General features: G+C 42.4%; 1 protein-coding gene and 1 long non-coding RNA gene across 4 annotated transcripts in view; one reads left to right on the top strand and one right to left on the bottom strand.

Annotated features, from left to right (window-relative positions):
* LOC138804471 (3'-5' RNA helicase YTHDC2) overlaps positions 1–19,017 on the bottom strand; it is a 50,235-nt gene extending 31,218 nt beyond the window's left edge. For 2 of the 3 annotated variants that reach the window (XM_069988743.1, XM_069988742.1), the window contains exons 1-8: positions 18,652–19,017; positions 17,195–17,285; positions 11,803–11,999; positions 10,280–10,479; positions 6,956–7,122; positions 5,807–5,909; positions 4,297–4,453; positions 215–322 (exon numbers count right to left, since the gene is read on the bottom strand). In XM_069988743.1, coding sequence (XP_069844844.1) covers positions 215–322; positions 4,297–4,453; positions 5,807–5,909; positions 6,956–7,122; positions 10,280–10,479; positions 11,803–11,999; positions 17,195–17,285; positions 18,652–18,829 — 1,201 coding nt within the window. In that variant the 5' untranslated portion in view covers positions 18,830–19,017. The remainder of the gene's footprint in view (positions 1–214; positions 323–4,296; positions 4,454–5,806; positions 5,910–6,955; positions 7,123–10,279; positions 10,480–11,802; positions 12,000–17,194; positions 17,286–18,651) is intronic. The other variant, XM_069988741.1, reaches the window with a different exon arrangement.
* Positions 19,018–19,496: 479 nt separating this feature from the next.
* LOC138804462 (uncharacterized) lies at positions 19,497–20,481 on the top strand. Its single transcript, XR_011365271.1, has 2 exons — positions 19,497–19,576; positions 20,399–20,481. It is a non-coding gene; the product is annotated as an uncharacterized lncRNA (long non-coding RNA).
* The last annotated feature ends 802 nt before the right edge of the window (positions 20,482–21,283 follow it).

Below are 21,283 nucleotides of genomic sequence, written 5' to 3'. Positions count from 1 at the left end.
ATTCTGGGATCCACTTTCAATCTCATTCTCCAGATTACAACTTCTGGACACAAACCAGCATCCAATGAGGCAGAGGGGCATAGTTTAACATAGTTTTATACAATTACATGCAAGAGAAAAACATTTTAAAGTATCCTTTTATGTGCCCATAAACATAAAACTTATTTTAAAGTCATTTTGACAGTAATTTATATTTCTTTGATAAAAAGCTTACCTCGCTGTTTTTCTTTTTTGTACTTTAACATTTCTTTGTTGGTATATCCAGTCGTTTTTAGAATATCTTCCAGAAACATTTCTTTTACCTCAAATGGTCTTCCTTGTACTAAACAAATTTTAAAACACTATCAATTTGCATTATACAGATAATCAATCCACAAAATACGAGAATTCCAAGTCTAATGAACTGAGTGTAATATCCAAAAGCAAAAGCAATCTGAAAGTTCAAGTGACTCTCATATGGTCCTTCACAAAGAATTCATTTCTAGACACCTATCTCTAAGAGATATGTATGCTTATCATGTGTCTGCCATCACATCAGGCAGAAGGAACATAAACGCCAAGCAGAAAGCTCTGCCTCCATCTCTTTGAGGCACATTAACATGGGAGACAGACAGGAAACCAATTACACAAAGTACAAAAACAGAGCTGTAAAAAAGTCTTATAAAACAGTCTTATGAAATTATGTAATCACTTAATCACAATATAAAAAAAAGAACCTCGGGGAAGGGAGGGAGGGAGGGGATGGTAGGGGGAAAACAATGGAGGGGGTAACAATGTTCAAGAGGAAGTGTACTCATTACCTCACTCATGTAACTGTAACCCTCTGTATAGTATCTTTACAATTTAAAAAAAAAAAACGAAGAAAAAAAAAAAAAAGTCTTATGAGAGAGAAATGCAAGACACCAGGACAGAATATATCCTCAAGTAGGAACTGAGGAACAAGAGAAGGTGTAAACTAAACAACTGGCTCTACAGAAAAGTATATGCAGGGAAGAAAACCCAGCATAGGCAGACCCTATAGTGGGAAGAAGTATGTGGTCAAGGGGCTAAAAAGCTGGCTAATCTTGGAAAAAGGAAGTGGAGAGGACATCAAGAATTCAAGAGGAGTCCAGAAGAAAGGGTGAACAAATGCAGCAATGGTACTCACTAGACACTATGTTGAAAATGAATTATACAATTTGTATGTGGGGATGGGGAAAAAAAACTGGGAGTGAGGGAAGGGTGCATTGTCCAAAAAGAAATGTACTCTTTACCTGACTTACATAACTACAACCCCTCTGTACATCACCTTTATAATAATAAAAAAATTAAGAAAAGAAGTCTCGAATTATTCAAAGCTTAGGTCATTGTCCTAGATAAAAGGACATTCAAAGATTTAAACTTAACGAAGTTCTCAACATTATCAGAATTCTACTTCAGAAAAGATCTCTGGCTGCATTGTGGAAAATGGATTTAAAGGTCAGCAGAATGGAATGGAATGAGGTAGGAACTCTTGTGATAATCCAGGTAATAGAAGCCAACTACTTAAATCAGACTAGAGTAAAAACGAAATAGGTTCTTGAAAAAGGAAGTGAAATACAAAGAATTCAGAAAAGCACCAGTAGGAAAGAATGCTGAAGGAAGTGTTGGCTGAAATACTTGCCATCTGGCTTACAAATCCCTAAAGTGGCTACCCTGAGGGAACCAGGAAAGCTAGTAAGAGACACATGTCAGCTAGTGGGAGCTGTGTTTGGTTTTATGCATCTCAAACATGAGGAACCAAAAGTAGCTTTGAATTGGCATAGACTTTCAAGGTGCCAATTGTAACTGCTTAAGCAACTATGAAGAGCATGTATAGGTTTGCCCCAGTGACTAGGTCAACAGCAGTAGCATTAACTAAGACAAGCAACTCAAGGAGGAAACCAGGTATTGGGTTTGGAGTATGTCTCAAGGCATTTTGTGTCTATAAGTTACCTAAATCCAAAGCTCTGGAGAACCATCTTCAGCACACCAAAGAAAGAAGCCAAGGGTATGAAGGAGTCTCCAAGCAAACTGACTGCAATTCCAGTAACTAACAGAGTGCAACACAGAGTAGGGAAGATGGGGGGGGGGGGGAACTAAGAAGGGAGAGGGAATGGAGAAAGAAAAGGAAATGGATCAAGGGAAATACTCAGGACAATACCAACATTTAAATACTACAAAAGAGAGAGAAGGGAGAAAGATGTGGTGATTCTACAGTGCAGAGTAAGATATGCAAGTTGCAATGCCAAATGAACTGTGGCTCTGAGCATTTCGCCAAAGGGGCAAAATAACACTCAACACTGAAGTAAGATTTTTGTCTGAAATTAAAATATGGAGTATGGCAATTAGATCTGAATCAAAGTTAATTCTCAGAAGATTGCACAAGTAAACGTCCCAGACACAGCTCAAAAATGGAAAGCATTTCAGTTTTTTGAAAAAAGGAAAATGGCCAAAGCTACAAGAAAAAATTAGGACTGGGGGCATGGCTTAAACAGAGAACATCTGCATAGCAAGCTCAAGGTCTTATTATCATTGCACACACCTAAAAAGAAAATCACTAAGTAACTCTAAAACTCATCTGTTCTTTTACTGAGCAATTTCACTTTCAGGACTCTACTCCTAGATATAAGAGTATACAAGGATATACAGACAAGGATATACATTCAAGATATTCTTAAGCCGGGTGCCAGTGGCTCATACTTGTCACCCCTGCTACTCAGGAGGCTGAGATCTGAGGATGGTGGTTCAAAGCCATCCCGAACAGGAAAGACCGTGAGACTCTCATCTCCAATAAACTACCAGAAAACCGAAGTGGCGCTGTGGCTCAAGTGGTAGAGGGCTCATCCTGAGCTGAAGGACTGAGAAACAGCATCCAGGCCCAGAGTTCAAAGCCCCACAATTGACCAAAATATTAAAAATTAAAAATAAATTTTAAAAAAGATATTCTTTTAATCATCATTTATAGGAGGGGGAAGGGAGAATCTAAAACCAATCAGAGTATCTCAAAATAAAAGGAAATATTAAATGTCTTGGTATATACATAGATTATAATAATTAGACAACAGCTTAAAATAAGGAACTAGATCCTACTGAACCAATAAACTGTTTATAACTTATTGTCATGTAAGTAAATCAAACAATAAGTATACGCTCAGGGTTTTGTTTTGTGTATGAGTGTGTGCTGGTCCTAGGGCTTGAACTCAGGGCCTGGGCAGTATCTTTGAGCATTTTCGCTCAAGGCTATCGCTCCACTTCCACTTCTGGCTTTTTAGTGGATAACTGGCAATAGGAATCTCACAGACTTTCCTGCTTGAAGTGGCTTACGATCATGATCCTCAGATCTCAGCTCCTAAGTAACTGGAATTACAGGTGTAAGCCACCAGTGACTAGCTATGCTCAGTTTTATACACCGTTTTTTGTAAATATGTATAGATATATTTGCATACATTTACATGACATGGTTAACTAAGAAAGGAAATCTACCATGCTTTTAAAATCATAGCACCAGCCGGGCGCTGGTGGCTCACGCCTGTAATCCTAGCTACTCAGGAGGCTGAGATCTGAGGATCGCAGTTCAAAGCCAGCCCGGGCAGGAGAGACCATGAGACTCCTATCTCCAATAAACCACCAGAAAACCGGAAGTGGCGCTGTAGCTCAAGTGGTAGAGCGCTCGCTTTGAGCTGAAGCTGAGGGACAGCGCCCAGGCCCAGAGTTCAAGCCCCACGACCAACAAAAAAATAAAATAAAATAAAATAAAATAAAATCATAGCACCAGGAAGATAGGGCATGGAACAGAAAGAGGATAAACACCACTATGAAGTTTTTTTTCTCTATAAATTCTCATTACTATTTCATTAAAATATATACAACTTGTATAATTTTTAAAGAATTTTTTTAAGGATTAGAGGCAAAATCTGGTTCTATTAAAGTGACAGAGCAAATATTAAATGACAGAATACTCAGAAGTAATTGAGAGTAAACATAGAAATATGCTCTATTTTTCAAAAGGACCTCACATTAAAGGGAAGAAGTTGGAAGACAGAATCTAAAGAGAACCCCAGATTAAAATAAAATGTATTTCTTTTTAAGATTAGAGAACTGAATTTACCACACTACACCAAAGGGCTCTGGTGGGAAAGGAGAGGTGAAAAGCAGGGAGAACTAACTGTATCCTTATCTCACAGGATGAAAAGGATGCCCTCTAGTTCAAAACACTCCCCAACTTCTGCTAGGAAAAAGTAAGACATGCCAAAGTTTACTTCATAAAAAGTAAAGAGATCTGATCATTCTACTTACTATATATCACTGGACAACTTCCAAAATATCTTATAAAGAGATTTACATCCAAGGCAGCACTTGAAAGAATCAGTTTCAAAGTCGGGTGCTTTTGCAACAAATCTCTTAACTTTGTAAGTAAAAAATCACTAAATCGATCCCGTTCATGCACTTCATCCTGAATCAAATAAAACCACGCAACAGTTAAAAGTTATGAATGACAACTCTTTAAAGTAACGGTATGCTAGACTTACACAAGTTCAAATTAAACGTGGACAAAGTTAACTGGTGTTAGGGAAGATACTGTATGATAGACAAGTCAGAATCAAGCATTAACAACTATGCAAAACAAAGTTCTGTAAAACTACATGAGCTAGAACAAATTCTAAACAAGTAGAGCTTAATATAGCTCCATTATAAACAAAACTAAAGACACATATACTGGGCAAGTACAAGCTACTTGGGAGGCTGAGACAGCAGGATCACCAGTTTTAGAGACCAGACCAGGAAACCTATTAAGAGCTCATCTCAAAAACAAAAAAATATGGGGCTGGGAAGATGGCTCAGTGGTAGAGTGCTTGCCTTGCATGCCATGAGGCCCTGGGTTCAATTCCTCAGCACCACATAAGCAAAAAGAAAAAACTGAAAGTGGTGTTGTGGCTCAAGTGGTAGAACGCTAGCCTTGAGCTGAAGAGCTGAGGGACAGTGCCCAGGCCCAGAGTTCAGGTGCCACGACCGGACCCAAAAAAAAAAAAAAGTGTGTGTGTGTGTGTGTGTGTGTGTGTGTATATATATATATATATATATATATATATATATATATATATATATATAAAGTATCTATATATACTTTTATATATGCTGCTAGCATCGGAAGTCAAGTGCATCTTCTGGCTTAAGTTTCCAACAGGTGCTTATTAAAAGCTTATATAGGGGCTAGGAAGATGGCTCAGTGGTAGAGTGCTTGCCTTGCATGCCTGAGGCCCTGGGTTTGATTCCTCAGCACCACATAAAGCAAAATGAAAAAAGCCAGAAGTGGCGCTGTGGCTCAAGTGGTAGAGCGCTAGCCTTAAATGAAGAGCTGAGTGACAGCGCCCAGGCCCAGAGTTCAGGCCCCACGACCGGACCCAAATAAATAAACAAATAAATAAATAATAAAAGTTTATATAATTTAATTTTATTCATCAACATTCATAATCTTATTTAATCAAGAGCTAATTTAGCCAACTTACCATATAAGGAAAATACATATTAAAGGAAGGACTGAGTACCTTTAGAGATGGAAAAAAATAGAACCTTCTACATATAAAATGGTTATTTTTCCCATGTCTTATTTTTTCCCCATAAAACTTGAAGAATATTTAATACAAAATATTTATTTCTAGTAGTTACAGACAAAAAAATAAGTTGATGAGAATAGGCTGTCCAGAACAATGAATTACTTTTCATTTTGACCCTATTCTAAAAACGCAATTAAGGATTTAACTTCAACAATGTGAGCAGCCTGTGGCAAACTCAGGAGCACTCTTACCACAATCACATGGGTCACTGTTGACAAGGTACTGTCCCCGGCCATCAATGTGCGAAGCAGCACCCCATTTGTGCAAAATGTCAGCAGTGTCTTTGGAGAAACCCTTTGTAAGACAACAAACACAGTGCACAATTACCAATCTTCTAGGAGATTAAAAATTGCTTTATCTGCTGGTCTTAGGTACAGTGTAATAAATATTAGTAATGGTGTAATGGCTTATTAGGAAAGTTATATGAAGTACACAGTTTCTACATGGTAATCTCACAACTTCGTTATGAGTAACTGTCTTATTAACTAAGCAATATACACATTTGAAAAAAAAAACTCAGGTTGAAAAACAACCTTAAGTACTTCTTACTTGGGGAAAAGAATGCATCACAAACTAAACCAACTTTCAGAATCACTAATGAAGACAAATAAATAGTATTTGTCAAGAGGTGCCCTGTGTCCTACTGGAGGCTGAGCATTCTTAAGCAGAAGGCCTCAAATCTAAATTATTCAGGAAGTGTTGGGTTTCAGTACATTTCTGATTATAGACGCTTAATCGGTACAGTTGATACAAGTATCCCAATTTCTGGACACCTCTAAAATCGGATGCACTACTGGTGATAAAGGGACAATATTCAATCTGGATCAATGATGGTTCTTACTATATGCATTAACACCAAAGCCATGTTCTAGGTGCCGAATTAGCTTCATTTTGCAGGGGAAACGGAGTCTCAGCAAGGTGAAATAACTTGTACACATTACCACACTATGAAATGGGGTTTGCACATCTGGTCCAAACTGTTTTTCAAACTATTTATTCAATACCTCACCAAGTTCAGACATGATGTCAACATCCTGGTACAAAGTGATCATTTAATTTTCAACTAACATGCTGGGCACTCATGTAATCCTAGCAACTCAGGAGGCTGACCACTGAGGATCACAGTGTGAAGCCAGACTGGGCAGGAAAGTCTGTGAGACCCCATCTCCAATTAAACATCAAAAGATGCAGAAGGGGAGCTGTGGGTCAAGTGCTAGCCTTGAGTCCAGTCCTAGGACCAGTACAAAATCTTTTTTTTCTTTTTCAAGTAACATATCCTTAGTTTTTAATGACATGTACATACTTAAGTCTTTTCTGAGCATGAGGAGGACTGCCTTTACCTGCTTTCTAATCGGATCTGATAACCAATTGTTTGACCAATTCTTTCCCTTCTCTCGGCAGCAACTCTTTCAGCCACAGCAATGGCTGCTAATCGTCTTGGCTGTGTACAAAATATGCGGCAGGGGATTCCATTTTTAAAGCAGTCATCTAAGAGGAACTGAGGAATCTGAAATGAAAGTTTTAAAATATTATGAAATGCCATACATTTTTTTCATTGCCAGAGAAATCCAAATGAATCAACTGAGAAACTGTTAGAACCAAAAAAGTTCTCAAATAAACAAAAATTGAGGAAAATTTGTTGCCAGTAAATATACCTTGCAGAACCCCTCTGTACAGTATCTTTATAATAAAAAGAAATTAAATATATATATATATATGCACTGCAGGAAAATAAAATAGGCCAGAAACTCTGATCTTCAGAAGAAACATAAAACAAGGAATAGATTAATGTAAAAATTTATTTTTCTTTTCCTCAATTGACCTAAGATGTAAGCTTGCTCAGAATAGTGATAGTATGTGATTATATATGATTATGTATGTATCCTATGTGTGCATGGCTGTAAGTTATGACATCAGTGTCATAACATCATGTCCCTGCATGCAGGGACACAAGGGAAGGATCTGTAAGGATGCTATTTTTAATGAACTCTCACCACCGGTGGAGTGGTAGTGATAGCTGAAGGTAGATAGAACAGATGTGTACTGCAAACCCTGTGTCTGCTGGAAAAAGTAAAAAATAATGAAGAGTATTATCCTACACACCGTAAGCTACATTGAGTAACAAGTGGCATCCTGGAGCTAGCAGAAAGGATGAGCTTAAAGATACATGAACAAAAACTCCAAAAACAGACCCAGGTATAATAAAATGGAATACTAAATTAGGGGGCAAAGGGTTTTTACATAAAAGATGTATTTCAACAAATACTGACAAAGAATAAAGATTTCTACTTGATATGAATACAATGAAATTCCTAAGAAATGTTTTAAATAAAAGTATTAGAATAGAATATTTATAGGAAAACATTACTTTTAATGTTCAAGTAGAAAATGCTCTCCTTCCCAAAAACCTTAAAAAAAACTTTAAAAACCTTAAAAAAAAAACTTTAAAAACATTAAAAAAAATGACTAAAGAATGTTAAACTACTAAACAAAATACCATAAGAAAAATTTAAAAGATTAGAAATTATTTTTAAATATTTAATAGACAATAGACATAGATGCATAACACAAAGTATTCTAAAAAATTCATTCAAAATGATTAAAACAAAAAAAAGGATATAAATAGGAAACACACACCAGGCATAGTATAGCACACACCTGTACTCCCAACATTCATGAAGCTGAGGCAGGAAGATTGTGAATGTGTGTGTATGTGTATGTGTGTGTGGCGTGTGGTGTGTATATTTAACTCCTCTGAGCTAGTTTCTTCATGTTTGAAATACAGGAAGTTCTTAGCTTGCAAAAGTTACTATGAGCACAATGCCCATCTTGCTCAAGTCTTAAGAGACACAGGAACATTTAATAGTGTTTTAATATATTACTAACTACAATATCCTTAACATGGCATCTGCACTTCTAGAAATTTATCCTCCCAGAAAAGCAAATAAATGTTAGGAAACAAGGAGAGTAAGGTTCCTACTCTGCACCAGGGCAAGTAACATCTGGACACTTCAGTTCTTATTTCTTATCTGTAAAAAGAGAGGATAAAAATCTACTTGTTTTGAGGTTATGAAGAGGCTGGAATAATACAGCCCTTGTAAAACTTAACACATAGTAAAACTGTCACTTTTTATCATTATGTCTGGGAAAACATGCAGCTATTTTTAAGATGAGGTAAGCCTCTAAGTACCGGCATAGAAAAATATCTAATTTTGGCTAGATGAAAAAATAAAAGCAAATGTCATTATCTATGTTTATTACCAGATGCACGTATGTGTGCCTGTGTTCTCTTTTCAGCAAGAGAACACAAGAAAAGAGAACACAACAATATACACACTTTGTCCCTCAACAACTAAAAAACATATTGCAGGTTTCTAACAATAATGCAGGAAGAGAATTAACAGAATACTAACTCCATTTCTCCCTTCCTATATAATATGTTCCATGATGTTTTATATAATGAAATGCAAGTATTACTTAATTTCCTAACATTAAAAGCAAAATGCTACGATTTTTACATTTTTTTATTGCATATTAGAATTTGGTTAGCTTTCAGTATTTGAGTGAGTCTTAACTTCAGGTGCTCATTACTACACTATGGGAGGCACTGAATCTACAAGAGAGTTACAAATCCCCTTAAACCTTCACAGTCATCAGTGGGGAAACCGGAATTTGGTTTTTTTTTTTTTTTTGGGGTCCGGTTGTGGAGCCTGAACTCTGGGCCTGGGCGCTGTCCCTCAGCTTTTCAGCTCAAGGCTAGCACTCTACCACTTGAGCCACAGTGCCACTTCCGGCTTTTTTTCTTTTTGCTTATGTGGTGCTGGGGAATCGAACCCAGGGCCTCAGGCATGCAAGGCAAGCGCTCTACCACTGAGCCACCTTCCCAGCCCCGAAACCGGAATTTGGATGCAAGGTTCCCAAATGCCTCCCTTGACACCAAAGGACTTACAAAGGGCACCTGCCCCTCTGTCTCACTGAAGTACAAATGTGCCAATTAAAAAACAAATAATTAATGGGCTGGGAAGGTGGCTCAGCGGTAGAGTGTTTGCCTTCCATGCATAAGGCCCTGGGTTCAATTCCCCAGCACCACCTAAGCAGAAAAAGCTGGAAGTGGCACCGTGGCTCAAGTGGTAGAATACTAGCCTTGAGCTGAAGAGCTGAGGGACAGCGCCCAGGCCCAGAGTTCAGGCCCCACAACTGACAAAAAAAAATAAATAAGATAATTTAAAAACAGTTCCTTTCTACAGATTCTCTAAATATACTTCTAATAATAATTTATTTCTGAAATAACCAGTAGAATAACCAGAAATTTTTTAAACATGTGTCGTAGCCAGACGCTGGTGGCTCATGCCTATAATCCTAGCTACTCAGGAGGCTGAGATCTAAGGATCATGGTTCAAAGCATTGGTTCAAAGCCCGACCGGGGCAGAAAAGACTGTGAGACTCTTGTCTCCAATAAACCACCAGAAAACTGGAAGTGGCACTGTAGTTCAAGTGGTAGAGTGCTCGCCTTGAGCTGAAGAGCTGAGGGACAGCGCCCAAGCCCAGAGTTCAAGCCCCATGACTGACAAAAAAACAAAAAACAAAAAACATCTGTAGCCTAACTCTGGTGTAAAACTACAACATGGGACAAATTTTCTTCTTGAAAACAACCAAGAACAAACCTGTGTGGTCTTTCCTGACCCAGTTTCTCCTACAATCAAGACTACTTTATTTTCCTTAATTATGTTAACAATCTCTTCTTGTTTCTCAAACACTGGCAAAGACTGCCTGAATGCATCAAATTCTGATTCTCCTCTTTTTACTGGAACTTGAGGTATGCCATTGTTGAGTCGCCCGCTTGTCTTGCTCATTTCTCTGTTTTCTTTGAAAAGGAATAAAAAAGAAAATATTCATGATCCACAGTGAAAAAGAAGTGCTGAGAACAAAGGTAAGTAGCTTCTATGTAATCCAGTCTACAGTTAGCAAACTTCTCCTACCCAGCTGTGCACCACAGCATGCACTACAAATGTCACTAGGATTGAATACAAAGCAAACACCTCAAGCGTATTCCTTATGCATAGCGAACGAAAGTTGATAATTCAATAACCATTAAAAAGAAAAGTGTTGACAATCTAAATCATTTTCAGATTTGCTCTAAGTTTCTCTCACTCACAAAAAATTAAAACTTTGAAATAGTAAATAATGTTCATACTTAAAATACATTACATACAATGTGAAACAGCATTAAAAAAGTTAACTAAGGTTACACAACATGATTAAATGATTAAACAGAATAACAGAATAATATGTGTAAATACAAGGTTGTAATGCTTAGTGAATTTCCTAATTGAGCATTTAGCCACATTTAACTAAGCAGGCAGGAGAAGTTTTTGGTTGGTTTTTATTTTATTTTTTTAATTCTCTAGACAAATCAGAATGTTTTTCTATGCTTGTATTTAGAACAAGCTCTTCAGAGCGGGGGGATGTAGCTAGGTGATAAAGCACCAGCCTTGCATGCATATGACCCCGAGTTCAATCCTCAGCACCACCAAATAAATACAAGTTAAAAAATAAAAATAAAAACTAGACAAAACAAATTCATTCTCTTCACCATGTATTTGCTACACAACACAGATGCTGGAGCAGTGACCACCAATGAATTTATGACTACCATTTCAATAAGATAAACTTTCTCACTTGGAAGTAATTCTTCCAAATAACTTCTTTTTAAAACTATAAATCTGAGAAATTGATGGGACAATTCTGCCCCATCCCTTAGCAGAAGCTAAGCCTCCCCATCAAACTCCTGGTCACTATGGCATTGCAGCAGCATAATTTCGGGAAGCCTAGACTTTGGATCAATCCCAGCTCTGAAGTTCACTGGCTGGTTGAGTGACCTTAAATTATTTAACTCCTTTGAGCTACAGTTTCATCATCTTTGAAATTTAGGAAGTTCTTAGCTTGCAAAGGTTGCTATGAGGCCCTTTACAGAGGTCAGCATGTCCCCTAGCTAATAGCTAATACTATAATAACACTTAAGAGTAAACTTGGCTCAACTCCATGACATGCCTTAACGCTGCATTTTGTTTCATACTTTTCACCACCTTTACTTATTTCTAACAAACTATAAAAACTTTTAGTTTTTAACATCTAAAATGGAAAAGTCATCAAATACAAAATAAGGTAACTCCCAGGGCATACATACCAGCTTCAACTGCAAACACATTTCCTCTTTCTGTTTTAGGCAGAAGTTCAGTACGCTCTTTATTGGTGACAGGAAATCTCTGAATTAGGCTCCTAACAGCGTGTTTTGTGTTATGAGTCAAATTACAGGTCATCACTGCATGAGCTGTTTCTGATCCGTCTTTCTTCTTCACAGTTAGGTATCTATTTGCTCCCTTTCTAAATATTAATAAAAACCATTTGTTTACTACAGTCAACTCATCCACATATGACATATACCCACTTAGAAATTATGTCTCAAGCAAAACAATGGGAAAGAAAGATCAAAATGGTTTGAGAAATCCCAAAGAGCTCAGTAAGGACAGATTTGGAGTTCAAGTGGCCACAAGGTTATTTTCAATTGAAATCTGAAAATGCTACAAAACAAAAAACAAAAAAAACACTTACCCACAAGTGTTGAGTACCTATTGTTGACAAAAATTTAAACCTAATGAAAATCAGGGAAATTATAAAGTACATGTAATTTTTATGGCATTTGTATTTGTTGCTCATTTCTATAATATGATAATGCCATTCACAAATGGTAAACATTTAGATGAAATATCACCAGTTAACATATGCTAGGAAGCAGAGAGGGAAAAATTTGAACAAAAGAACCTAAAAATGATAATGAAATCTGTGGCTGACAGTTCAAATGACTATGTCCCACTGAACGCTTCCAGTATGTGAGAAATGACCTGCTCCCATGAAAACCTGTTGGGAGAAATGAGTAACACAGAAGAAATGCTAACTATATCAATACACATTTTTTTTTTGGGGGGGTCCAGTTGTGGGGCCTGAACTCTGGGCCTGGGTGCTGTCTCTCAGCTCTTCAGCTCAAGGCTAGCGCTCTACCACTTGAACCACAGTGCTACTTCCAGCTTTTTTCTTTCTGCTTATGTGGTGCTGAGGAATCGAACCTAGGGCTTCATACACACAAGGCAAGCGCCCTACCACTGAGCTACCTTCCCAGCCCCTCAATACACATTATTTTAATAAAATACAATGTTCACAGCTTCTGGCTCTATCCTTCAATTATAAGGTAATGATGATCTAACACTGTTCAAGAACGTTATTTCCTGGAATTGTTTCTTCAACTAATCTTCAACTGACAGTTCCTCTTAGTACTTCTGTAGCTCTAAGAGTATTAAGGAAAATATTACACAGTGATGTCCCCAAATGTGATGTGGATAAGGCAAAAGGACAGTGATTAGGAGCTCCTGCTCTGAAGGCACACAGGCCTGGGTATGAATCCCAGGTCTAATGCTTAGTAACATGGGACTATACACAAACTCATAGCTCAGAGCCACCTAGCTCAAGTGATTATTCACATGGTTAAGACTGAATGGACTGCAAGGACTGCAAGAGTGTGCTATAAACAGGAAAAAGCTTGTAATTATAATCAAGGAAAAAAGTCATTCTTAAAAGTTTTAAAAAACATTTACCATTTGTGAATGGCACTATCTTATTACAGAAATGAACAGAAATACAAATGCCATAAAAATTACATGTACTTTATCATTTCCTTGGTTTTCATTAATTTAAATTTTTGCCAACAATTTCGTCTTCTCTTAGAATATTAAACTACAGATTAACCTACAACATTTTGATTAATGATTCTTCCAGGTGAGGCTTTCATTTTACCAAGTTTTTTATTTTCCAGAAATCTCTTACTGAATACTACTTTATAATAAAGTGTAAGTTTTCTGTGATCAGGTACTCCTTGAGTGCTTAATGATGATTTTAAAACAATTTTTTAAATGATTAAATTTTAGAACTGTGTGAGAAGCATACTAGCACACACAGATGTACATTTACACATACACATACACACTTGTACACGCACACTATAAATTTTAACCTAAAAATTTCAGTTACTTCCATAAGAAAATCAAATGTTTTGGAACATGCTTTTCCCAGAGACCTCTCTGCAAGTTCTGAAACTATGCATTACAATCAATTATTCATCCCTTCATGTGTTGTTCAAAAAATGTGAACTGCAAGAGATATGAAGTATGTTGAAGTAAGTGCTGGATGGAGCCTAGGAGGCTAGTGTTCATCTACTAATAATTCCTCAACTACCTGGTTACATGATAAAAATATTTTAAATTCTGTAATACTACACCTTGGTTTAAAAAACCCTGTACCTTTCCAATGTATCTACCAGCTACAGAAGGTTTTGCCATATTACACCTTTAGCTAATTTTCTTTCACTCATTCAATGATATGCAGCGTAGTAATTGAGCACCTAAGATACACCAGACACTACAGAAGAAACTAGAATTAGAAAACTGAGTAAAACATACTCCTTCCTCAATAACATAACAATCAAAATAATGTGTTAAGATGAATGCTTCCTAACACAGATTACATTACCTAAAATAATTCACAAGGCGCCTGTGGCTCACGCAACTCAGGAGGCCAAACATTACTGTCCAAAGCCAGCTTGGGCAGGAAAGTCCTTGAGACTCTTATCTCCAAATAACCACCAAAAAACTGGAAGTGGTGCTGTTGCTCAAAATGGTAGAGCGCCGGCAATGAGCAAAAACTCTCAGGTATAGTACCCAAGTCCCAAGTTCAAGCCCCACATCTGACCAAAAAAGTAAATTCAAAGTTAGCTTTCTGCAAAAACAAAGCATTTGAAAAATCAATGGCTACTAAATAAACACTGTACAAAGTTTGCTCAAAATGAAAAGGAATGAACTAAGAAATCTAAGAAGTCTGCCTGAAGATTTTAGGCATGAGGAACTGAGTAAGCAAGTGACACTGTTTCCCTCAGTATTTCCTTCCTTCTACCTCACCTCCTGCTCTTCAGTGTTAACTCATTCCCTGAGCTGGGTGTGACTCACTGTTAAGAGTGTTTACTTAGTGTAGATGAGGCCCTGGATTCAATTCTTAGAACTGTAAATACACACACACACACACACACACACACACACACACACTCTCTCTCTCTCTCTCTCTCTCTCTCTCTCTCTCTCTCTCTCTCTCTCTCTCTCTCTCTCTCTCTCTCTCTCTCTCTCCACAGTCCTAGCACTCAGGAGGCTGAGACAGGTAAATGGCAAGTTTCAGACCACTGCTACATGTTGAGATACTGTATTGAAATAAAAGGGTTCCTCAGTTGCCTTTCTTGTCCTGGTACCTTTTCTCTTTCTCTCTCCTTTCTCAGATGTTTCTCCATTCTGGATCACCTTTCAAATGACCATGCTATTGAATAGAAATACAGGTAGTCTGTACAAACAGGCTGCTTTTTTATGAATAATTGCTAGCCATCATAAACAGTGCTATTTAGAATTTAAAACTATCACTTAGCCATAGAAATGACGCAACTACATAGAAGCTTGTTTTCTAACGCAAGCCCCAAACTTCTTATCAGCAACTCTAAAATTCAAAAAAGCTCTGAAAACTGGAAATTGTTTTTATTTTTTGGTGTTGGTTATGGGGCTTGAACTTAGGGCCTGGGTTCTGTCCCTAAGCTTTTTCTCTCAAGGCTAGTGTTCTACCACTTTGAGTCACAGCTCCATTTCTCTTTTTTTTTTAAGTCTCACAGACTTTCCTTCCCTGGGCTGGCTTGGAACCATGCTCCTCAGATCTCAGCTTCCTGAGTAGCTAAAATTACAGATTTGAGTCACCACCAGCACCTGGCTTGGAAGTTATTTTTTTTATAAGTTTGCAGCAACTCCATGGGCAACAAAGCCTGATTAAATTAACATGAGGTTATTAAATCTTTATGTGGTGTGAATATTTATACATTTTCCAAAAAAATATTAATGGAAGTAAAGGTGAAGCCTCTACCTTATTAGAAGTACTGTGTAACATACAATAAGGGCACTTCTGATGCCATTCTAAATTCTGAAAGATCTGAACCTCAAACCATGTTTTGAAGATCGTGGCTTAAGTATTTTCCTTTTCAAGTGTAGCGTTTACCCATCTAGTAGAGTGAGTCATATGAACCTAGCCAGGAGCCAGGTTCCTGATGAACCTAGTTAGGAACCTAATTGCTCTTTTAGGATTTACCTAGGTGACAGGCATCTAAGCTAAAGTCCAGTTTCAGCCAGTACAATAGGCATTCATGGAGCTGGGAAGGTGGCTCAGTGGTAGAGCGCTTGCCTTGCATGCCTGAGGCCCTGAGTTCGATTCCTCAGCACCACATAAGCAAAAAGAAAAAAGCCAGAAGTGGTGCTGTGGCTCAAGCGGTAGAGCGCTAGCCTTGAGCTGAAGAGCTGAGGGACAGCGCCCAGGCCCAGAGTTCAGGCCCCACAACTGGACCCAAAAAAAAAAAAAAAAAAAAAGGCATTCATATGCAAGACCTTATTACCTTGTAATCCACTCTTCAAAGACATGTTTTGATCAAAAACAAAAATAATGTGCCCAACTGCAACTTTTTTTTTGGGGGGGTCTGGTCATGGGGCCTGAACTCTGGGCCTGGGCGCTGTCCCTCAGCTCTTCAGCTCAAGGCTAGCGCTCTACCACTTGAGCCACAGCGCCACTTCCGACTTTTTCCTTTTTGCTTATGTGGTGCTGAGGAAATCGAACCCAGGGCCTCTGGCATGCAAGGCATGCGCTCTACCACTGAGCCACCTTCCCAGCCCCCAACTGCAACTTTTAAACTATCTTTTCCTTACATCTTAAAATCTCACCTTGAAGGGGTTCAGAGTATGCCTCCAAGATGTGTACTCTTCCCATTAGGGCTATTTTGAACTAAAGAAAAATGAAAAAGCAGACAAAGAGCTCTCATCCTTCCGTTCCAGGCCAAAACAGCAGGCTGATGCTTAGTCACAGAGACATCTGCTAGATAAACCCTCAGGGAACCAGAGAAGCCAGCAAGGCAAAACTTGTTAAAACCACCTTTATCTTCTAGCAGTGTAACTAAGCAATTACAGGCTCCACGGCCTTTATGTTTGTTTTTGTTTTTCAAGAGTAGATGCTCTATAAAACAAGGTTGAATTCATCTTCACTGGCCTCCCTCGGCTTATATGCAATTCACCTTTTAACAAACATTTTCCTCTCGTTAATCTGTCTTGTATCAGAGTCTAAGTTTCAAAAAGAAAACTGTACTTCCTTCTCCCTTCTCTAGAAAGAGGTGAAAAGAAAAAAGAAATAACTCAGGCCTTGGTAAAGACCTGAGTTTATCTACACACACTGTAATTTAAAATGCAGAGCTAAATGGCAAATAACTAAATGTAGTAAGTCACATGTATCCTTCTCTTGATAAATACATCTTCCCTTGAGGATGAGTGTGGTGGTGCACACCTGTAATGCACCAGCAGGCTGGAGCCGGCAGACTGTAAGCTCCAGCATGTGCCATACAGGCAGACAATCTCTAAAACAAAATAAGGAAAAATTATTTTTAAAATAACGAGATATCAGCTTACCCTTTACTCTTAGAGACCAAACCAAGAGACTGACTCAACCGATGAATAAAGGCTCTTTCAGTACTAGTCAAAGAAGAGGGAAATTCCATTTCTACATGGGGGAAAAGAAGAGTAATATCATTAGTGGACAATTTTCATTTTTTTAATCTTATTTTTTTGGGGGTCCGGTCGTGGGGCCTGAACTCTGGGCCTGGGCGCTGTTCCTCAGCTCTTCAGCTCAAGGCTAGCGCTCTACCACTTGAGCCACAGCGCCACTTCCGGCTTTTTACTTTTTGCTTATGTGGTGCTGAGGAATCGAACCCAGGGCCTCATGCATGCAAGGCAAGTGCTCTACCACTGAGCCACCTCCCCAGCCCTAGTGGACAATTTTCTTGCAAGTAAAGCAAATATAAATACAAAACATGTAACCTATATGCGTATATAAGCAATCAAACTTACACTTTGTGTGAAGAGTAAACGTTAATAACTACCCAGTGGCTAACAGAATTCATATTCGTTTTTTAAACTATGTATTAAACCTAAAAAGGACGCTAATTTCACCAAAGGTGATTCTTCTCATTTGTCCTGGACTCTGAAGTCCTGCATTAAGGCGAGTGAGCAAGTGGGGACAGACAGACTGGGTCCGGTCCCACACCCCCCCCCAACCCGGGCCCGACCCCAACTACGACCCCAGCCCCGGCCCCGACCCCGACCCCGACCCCCAGTCCGACCCCGGCCCCGACTCCCCGACCCCGGCCCCGACTCCCCGACCCCGGCCCCGACCCCGTCCCCGGCCCCGGCCCGACCCCGGCCCCGACCCCCAGCCCGACCCCCAGTCCGACCCCGTCCCCGACCCCCAGTCCGACCCCGTCCCCGACCCCCAGCCCGACCCCGTCCCCGACCCCCAGCCCGACCCCGTCCCCGACCCCCAGCCCCGACCCCGACCCCGGCCCCAGCCCCAGCCCCGGCCCCAGCCCCAGCCCGGCCCCGACCCCGGCCCGACCCCGACCCCGACCCCGGCCCCGGCCCCGGCCCCAGCCCCAGCCCCAGCCCGACCCAGGCCCCGACTCCCCGGCCCCGACCCCGACCCCGGCCCCGACCCCGACCCCGGCCCCAGCCCCAGCCCCGGCCCCAGCCCCAGCCCGACCCCGGCCCCGGCCCCGGCCCGACCCCGACCCCGACCCCGGCCCCGGCCCCAGCCCCGGCCCCAGCCCCAGCCCGGCCCCGACCCCGGCCCGACCCCGACCCCGACCCCGACCCCGGCCCCGACCCCGGCCCCGGCCCCGACCCCGGCCCCGCCCCGGCCCCGGCCCCGGCCCCGGCCCCGACCCCGGCCCCGCCCCGACCCCGGCCCCGACCCCGACCCCGACCCCGACCCCGGCCCCGGCCCCGGCCCCGGCCCCGACCCCGGCCCCAGCCCCAGCCCCAGCCCCAGCCCCAGCCCCAGCCCCGACCCCGGCCCCGCCGCACACCCCCACCTCGCTGGTCCCCGTATCGGAAGCGCTCCAGGGCGATGTTCACGGCGATCTTCACCTCCTCGTCGATACGAATGTCCTTGAGTCCCTTGGCCCGGCCGCCGCCCCCGGGACCCCCCGAGGCCGGGCCGCCCGCGCCCGGGGCCGGCGGCCGCGGGGAGACGCTGCTGGGCCTCGACATGGCCCTGAGGAGATGCTCGCCCCGCGCCGACGCCGCCAGGCCTGCGGTGGGCGGACGGGGAACCGGGGACCGGGACGAGGGGCTGCGGGGGGGGGGGGTGAACGGGGCGCCTCAGGCGGGGCGAAGGCCGCGGCCGCTCGGCGTCACCAAACAGCCCTCGCTCGCCTCAGCAGACGCGGCGGACGGCGAGCGGCGCGCCACTGAAGCCGTCCCGGCGAGGCCCGGAGTGCGCACGCGCGGGGACCTCCCGCCCGCCTGGGGTGGGGAGGGGGGGGGAGTAGGCGAAGGGGACGTCGGCGCCGTGACGTCAGCGCGTCGGCCGCGTGCGGCTGGGTCCCGGCTCCGCCTCGCTGCTCGCCCGGAAGTCCCCGTCAGGCGCTCGGCGGGTGCCGCGCGGAGCTCAGGTGTCGGTGTCCTTGCGTCCGGCCTCGCCCTGCACACACCCCTCACCTCACACCCCTCTTCCTTCAACACGGGGGGCTCCCCGCGGTGCGCCCGGCGTCGGGGGGGGGGGGAGCCGCGCGGCCCGGCCGGCGGGGGGGCGCGCGAAGCCCGTCCGGCCCGGCGCGCGGCGGCCCGGGGATTCCCGTTCCGCTCGGGACGGCCGGGGCGGACGCTGCTTTATTCCTTCTTGACCTGACGTTTCCAGGTTTCCCCCCGACGGACCCGTGGACGTTTTCGCTGGCCGCGCAGACCCGTGGGGCGTGACGGACCCTGAGCCAGCCCTCGGCCAGGGGGTGGACCCAGGTGGGACGTCCCGGAGGCGGGGGGGGGGGGAGCTAATGGGAGCCCCACTGGGAGATCTGGGGTTCCCTCCCCCCCCATAGCTAACCCCAACCTCCCTAATTCCTGAAGATCTAGTCTTCCCCAGGAGCGATCTTGTTCAGATATGTATTTTTATATACATAATGCGTATTATGCATAATTATATAGTGTAGGTATTAAATATTACGTATCATATAATGATACATAATATATACTACTAAATATATGTATTTTATATATATACACATATACATATATATATATATATGAGCCAAATGAGAGGTCAACTGTCAGACTAGTAGTGTGTGAAGCCCTGCATTAAAACCACACACACAGGGCTGGGAAGGTAGTTCAGTGGTAGAGCGCTTGCCTCGCATGCATGAGGCCCTGGATTCGATTCCTCAGCACCACATAAGCAGGAAAAAAAAAAGCCGGAAATAACGCTGTGGCTCAAGTGGTAGAGCACTAGCCTTGAGCTAAAGAGCTGAGGGACAGCGCAGGCCCAGAGTTCAGGCCCAAGACCAAACCCAAAAAAAAAAAGAAATCAGGAAGTAAGCCACAGAAAATACTCACTGTAAGGTCCTCTCCTGGGTGGCAAGAAGACTCCACCCTCCTCGCAGCAAAGTCTCCACCCAGTACCTGCATTACCTAGGCAACTGGCACACCTGGAAGAAGTCACATCTGTATTCCCTGAGGTCACATCTGAATTTGATGTGGCCACACCTTTCTCCACCCATACCCTAGATAAGGCCTAGCCCAGGCCCAGATGCTCTCTCTTCTAGTTCTTTTCTCTTTCTTTCTCAGCTCTCTCTCTTTCCCAGCCACGTGGAGGGCCAACATGGCCTGGTGCCAGCCTGAGCGATGAATAAACCTACCTCCTACCTGAATACCACGTGTGTGGTGCTGTTCTTACTCGGCTACCTCTTTTTAAAAACCTAACACGTCCTTCCATAAAGCAAAACAGACCACAGAACACCTGTAACACAAGAATTGGAATTCACAGCTCATCTTCAGCTAAAGAGCTTGTTTAATTCCCAACGTGTTAGTTTCTAAAAGCTTGGCAGAGTGTCACAGGGTCACGAATTACATTAGAAACAACCCATAAAACAAGCACTCAAGGGAGGTAGGGATCAGGAGGATTGCAAGTCAAGGCCAGCTGCAGCAAACAAGAAGATTTCCCCATCTCAACCAATAAGCCAAACGTAACTGCATTCCAGCTCCTCAGCAATCACAGGAAGGAAGATCTTGCTCTGAGTCCAGCTGTAAGCAAAAACAAGAGATGCAATCCAGAAAAGAAAGCAAAAAAGCATGGAGGGAATGGCTCAACTGGTAAAGCACTGCCTAGTAGGGAAAGGCCCTGAGTTCAAAACCCCAGCAATAGCCAAAAAAAGAAAAAGTCACATCTTGACCTGCTGCCCTTCATAGAATGAGTCGTGACACACAACGAGGTCTTGCTGACTCCATCCCCACAGCTTTGGAAGGGGACAGTCCTGGTCTGACCATCAAGTCCTGCCCAACATGCAGTGTTGGTGCTGCACAGCCCAGTCCCCTGAAGTTATGGACACGGGTTTCCAGACATGACCACTTCCATTCCTGCAAGTCCGAGGAAAAGATCGAGGGTCCTCGGACCCTCAAGGCCATTACTCCTTCGTGATCCTGCCACCTTCTTCCTTTGCCTTCACTTTGCAT

Source organism: Dipodomys merriami, unplaced genomic scaffold (assembly GCF_024711535.1).
Source record: "Dipodomys merriami isolate MVZ:Mamm:240054 unplaced genomic scaffold, mDipMer1.0.p SCAF_366, whole genome shotgun sequence".
Classification (NCBI taxonomy): domain Eukaryota; kingdom Metazoa; phylum Chordata; class Mammalia; order Rodentia; family Heteromyidae; genus Dipodomys; species Dipodomys merriami.
This window is presented reverse-complemented; position numbering and strand designations above follow the sequence as displayed.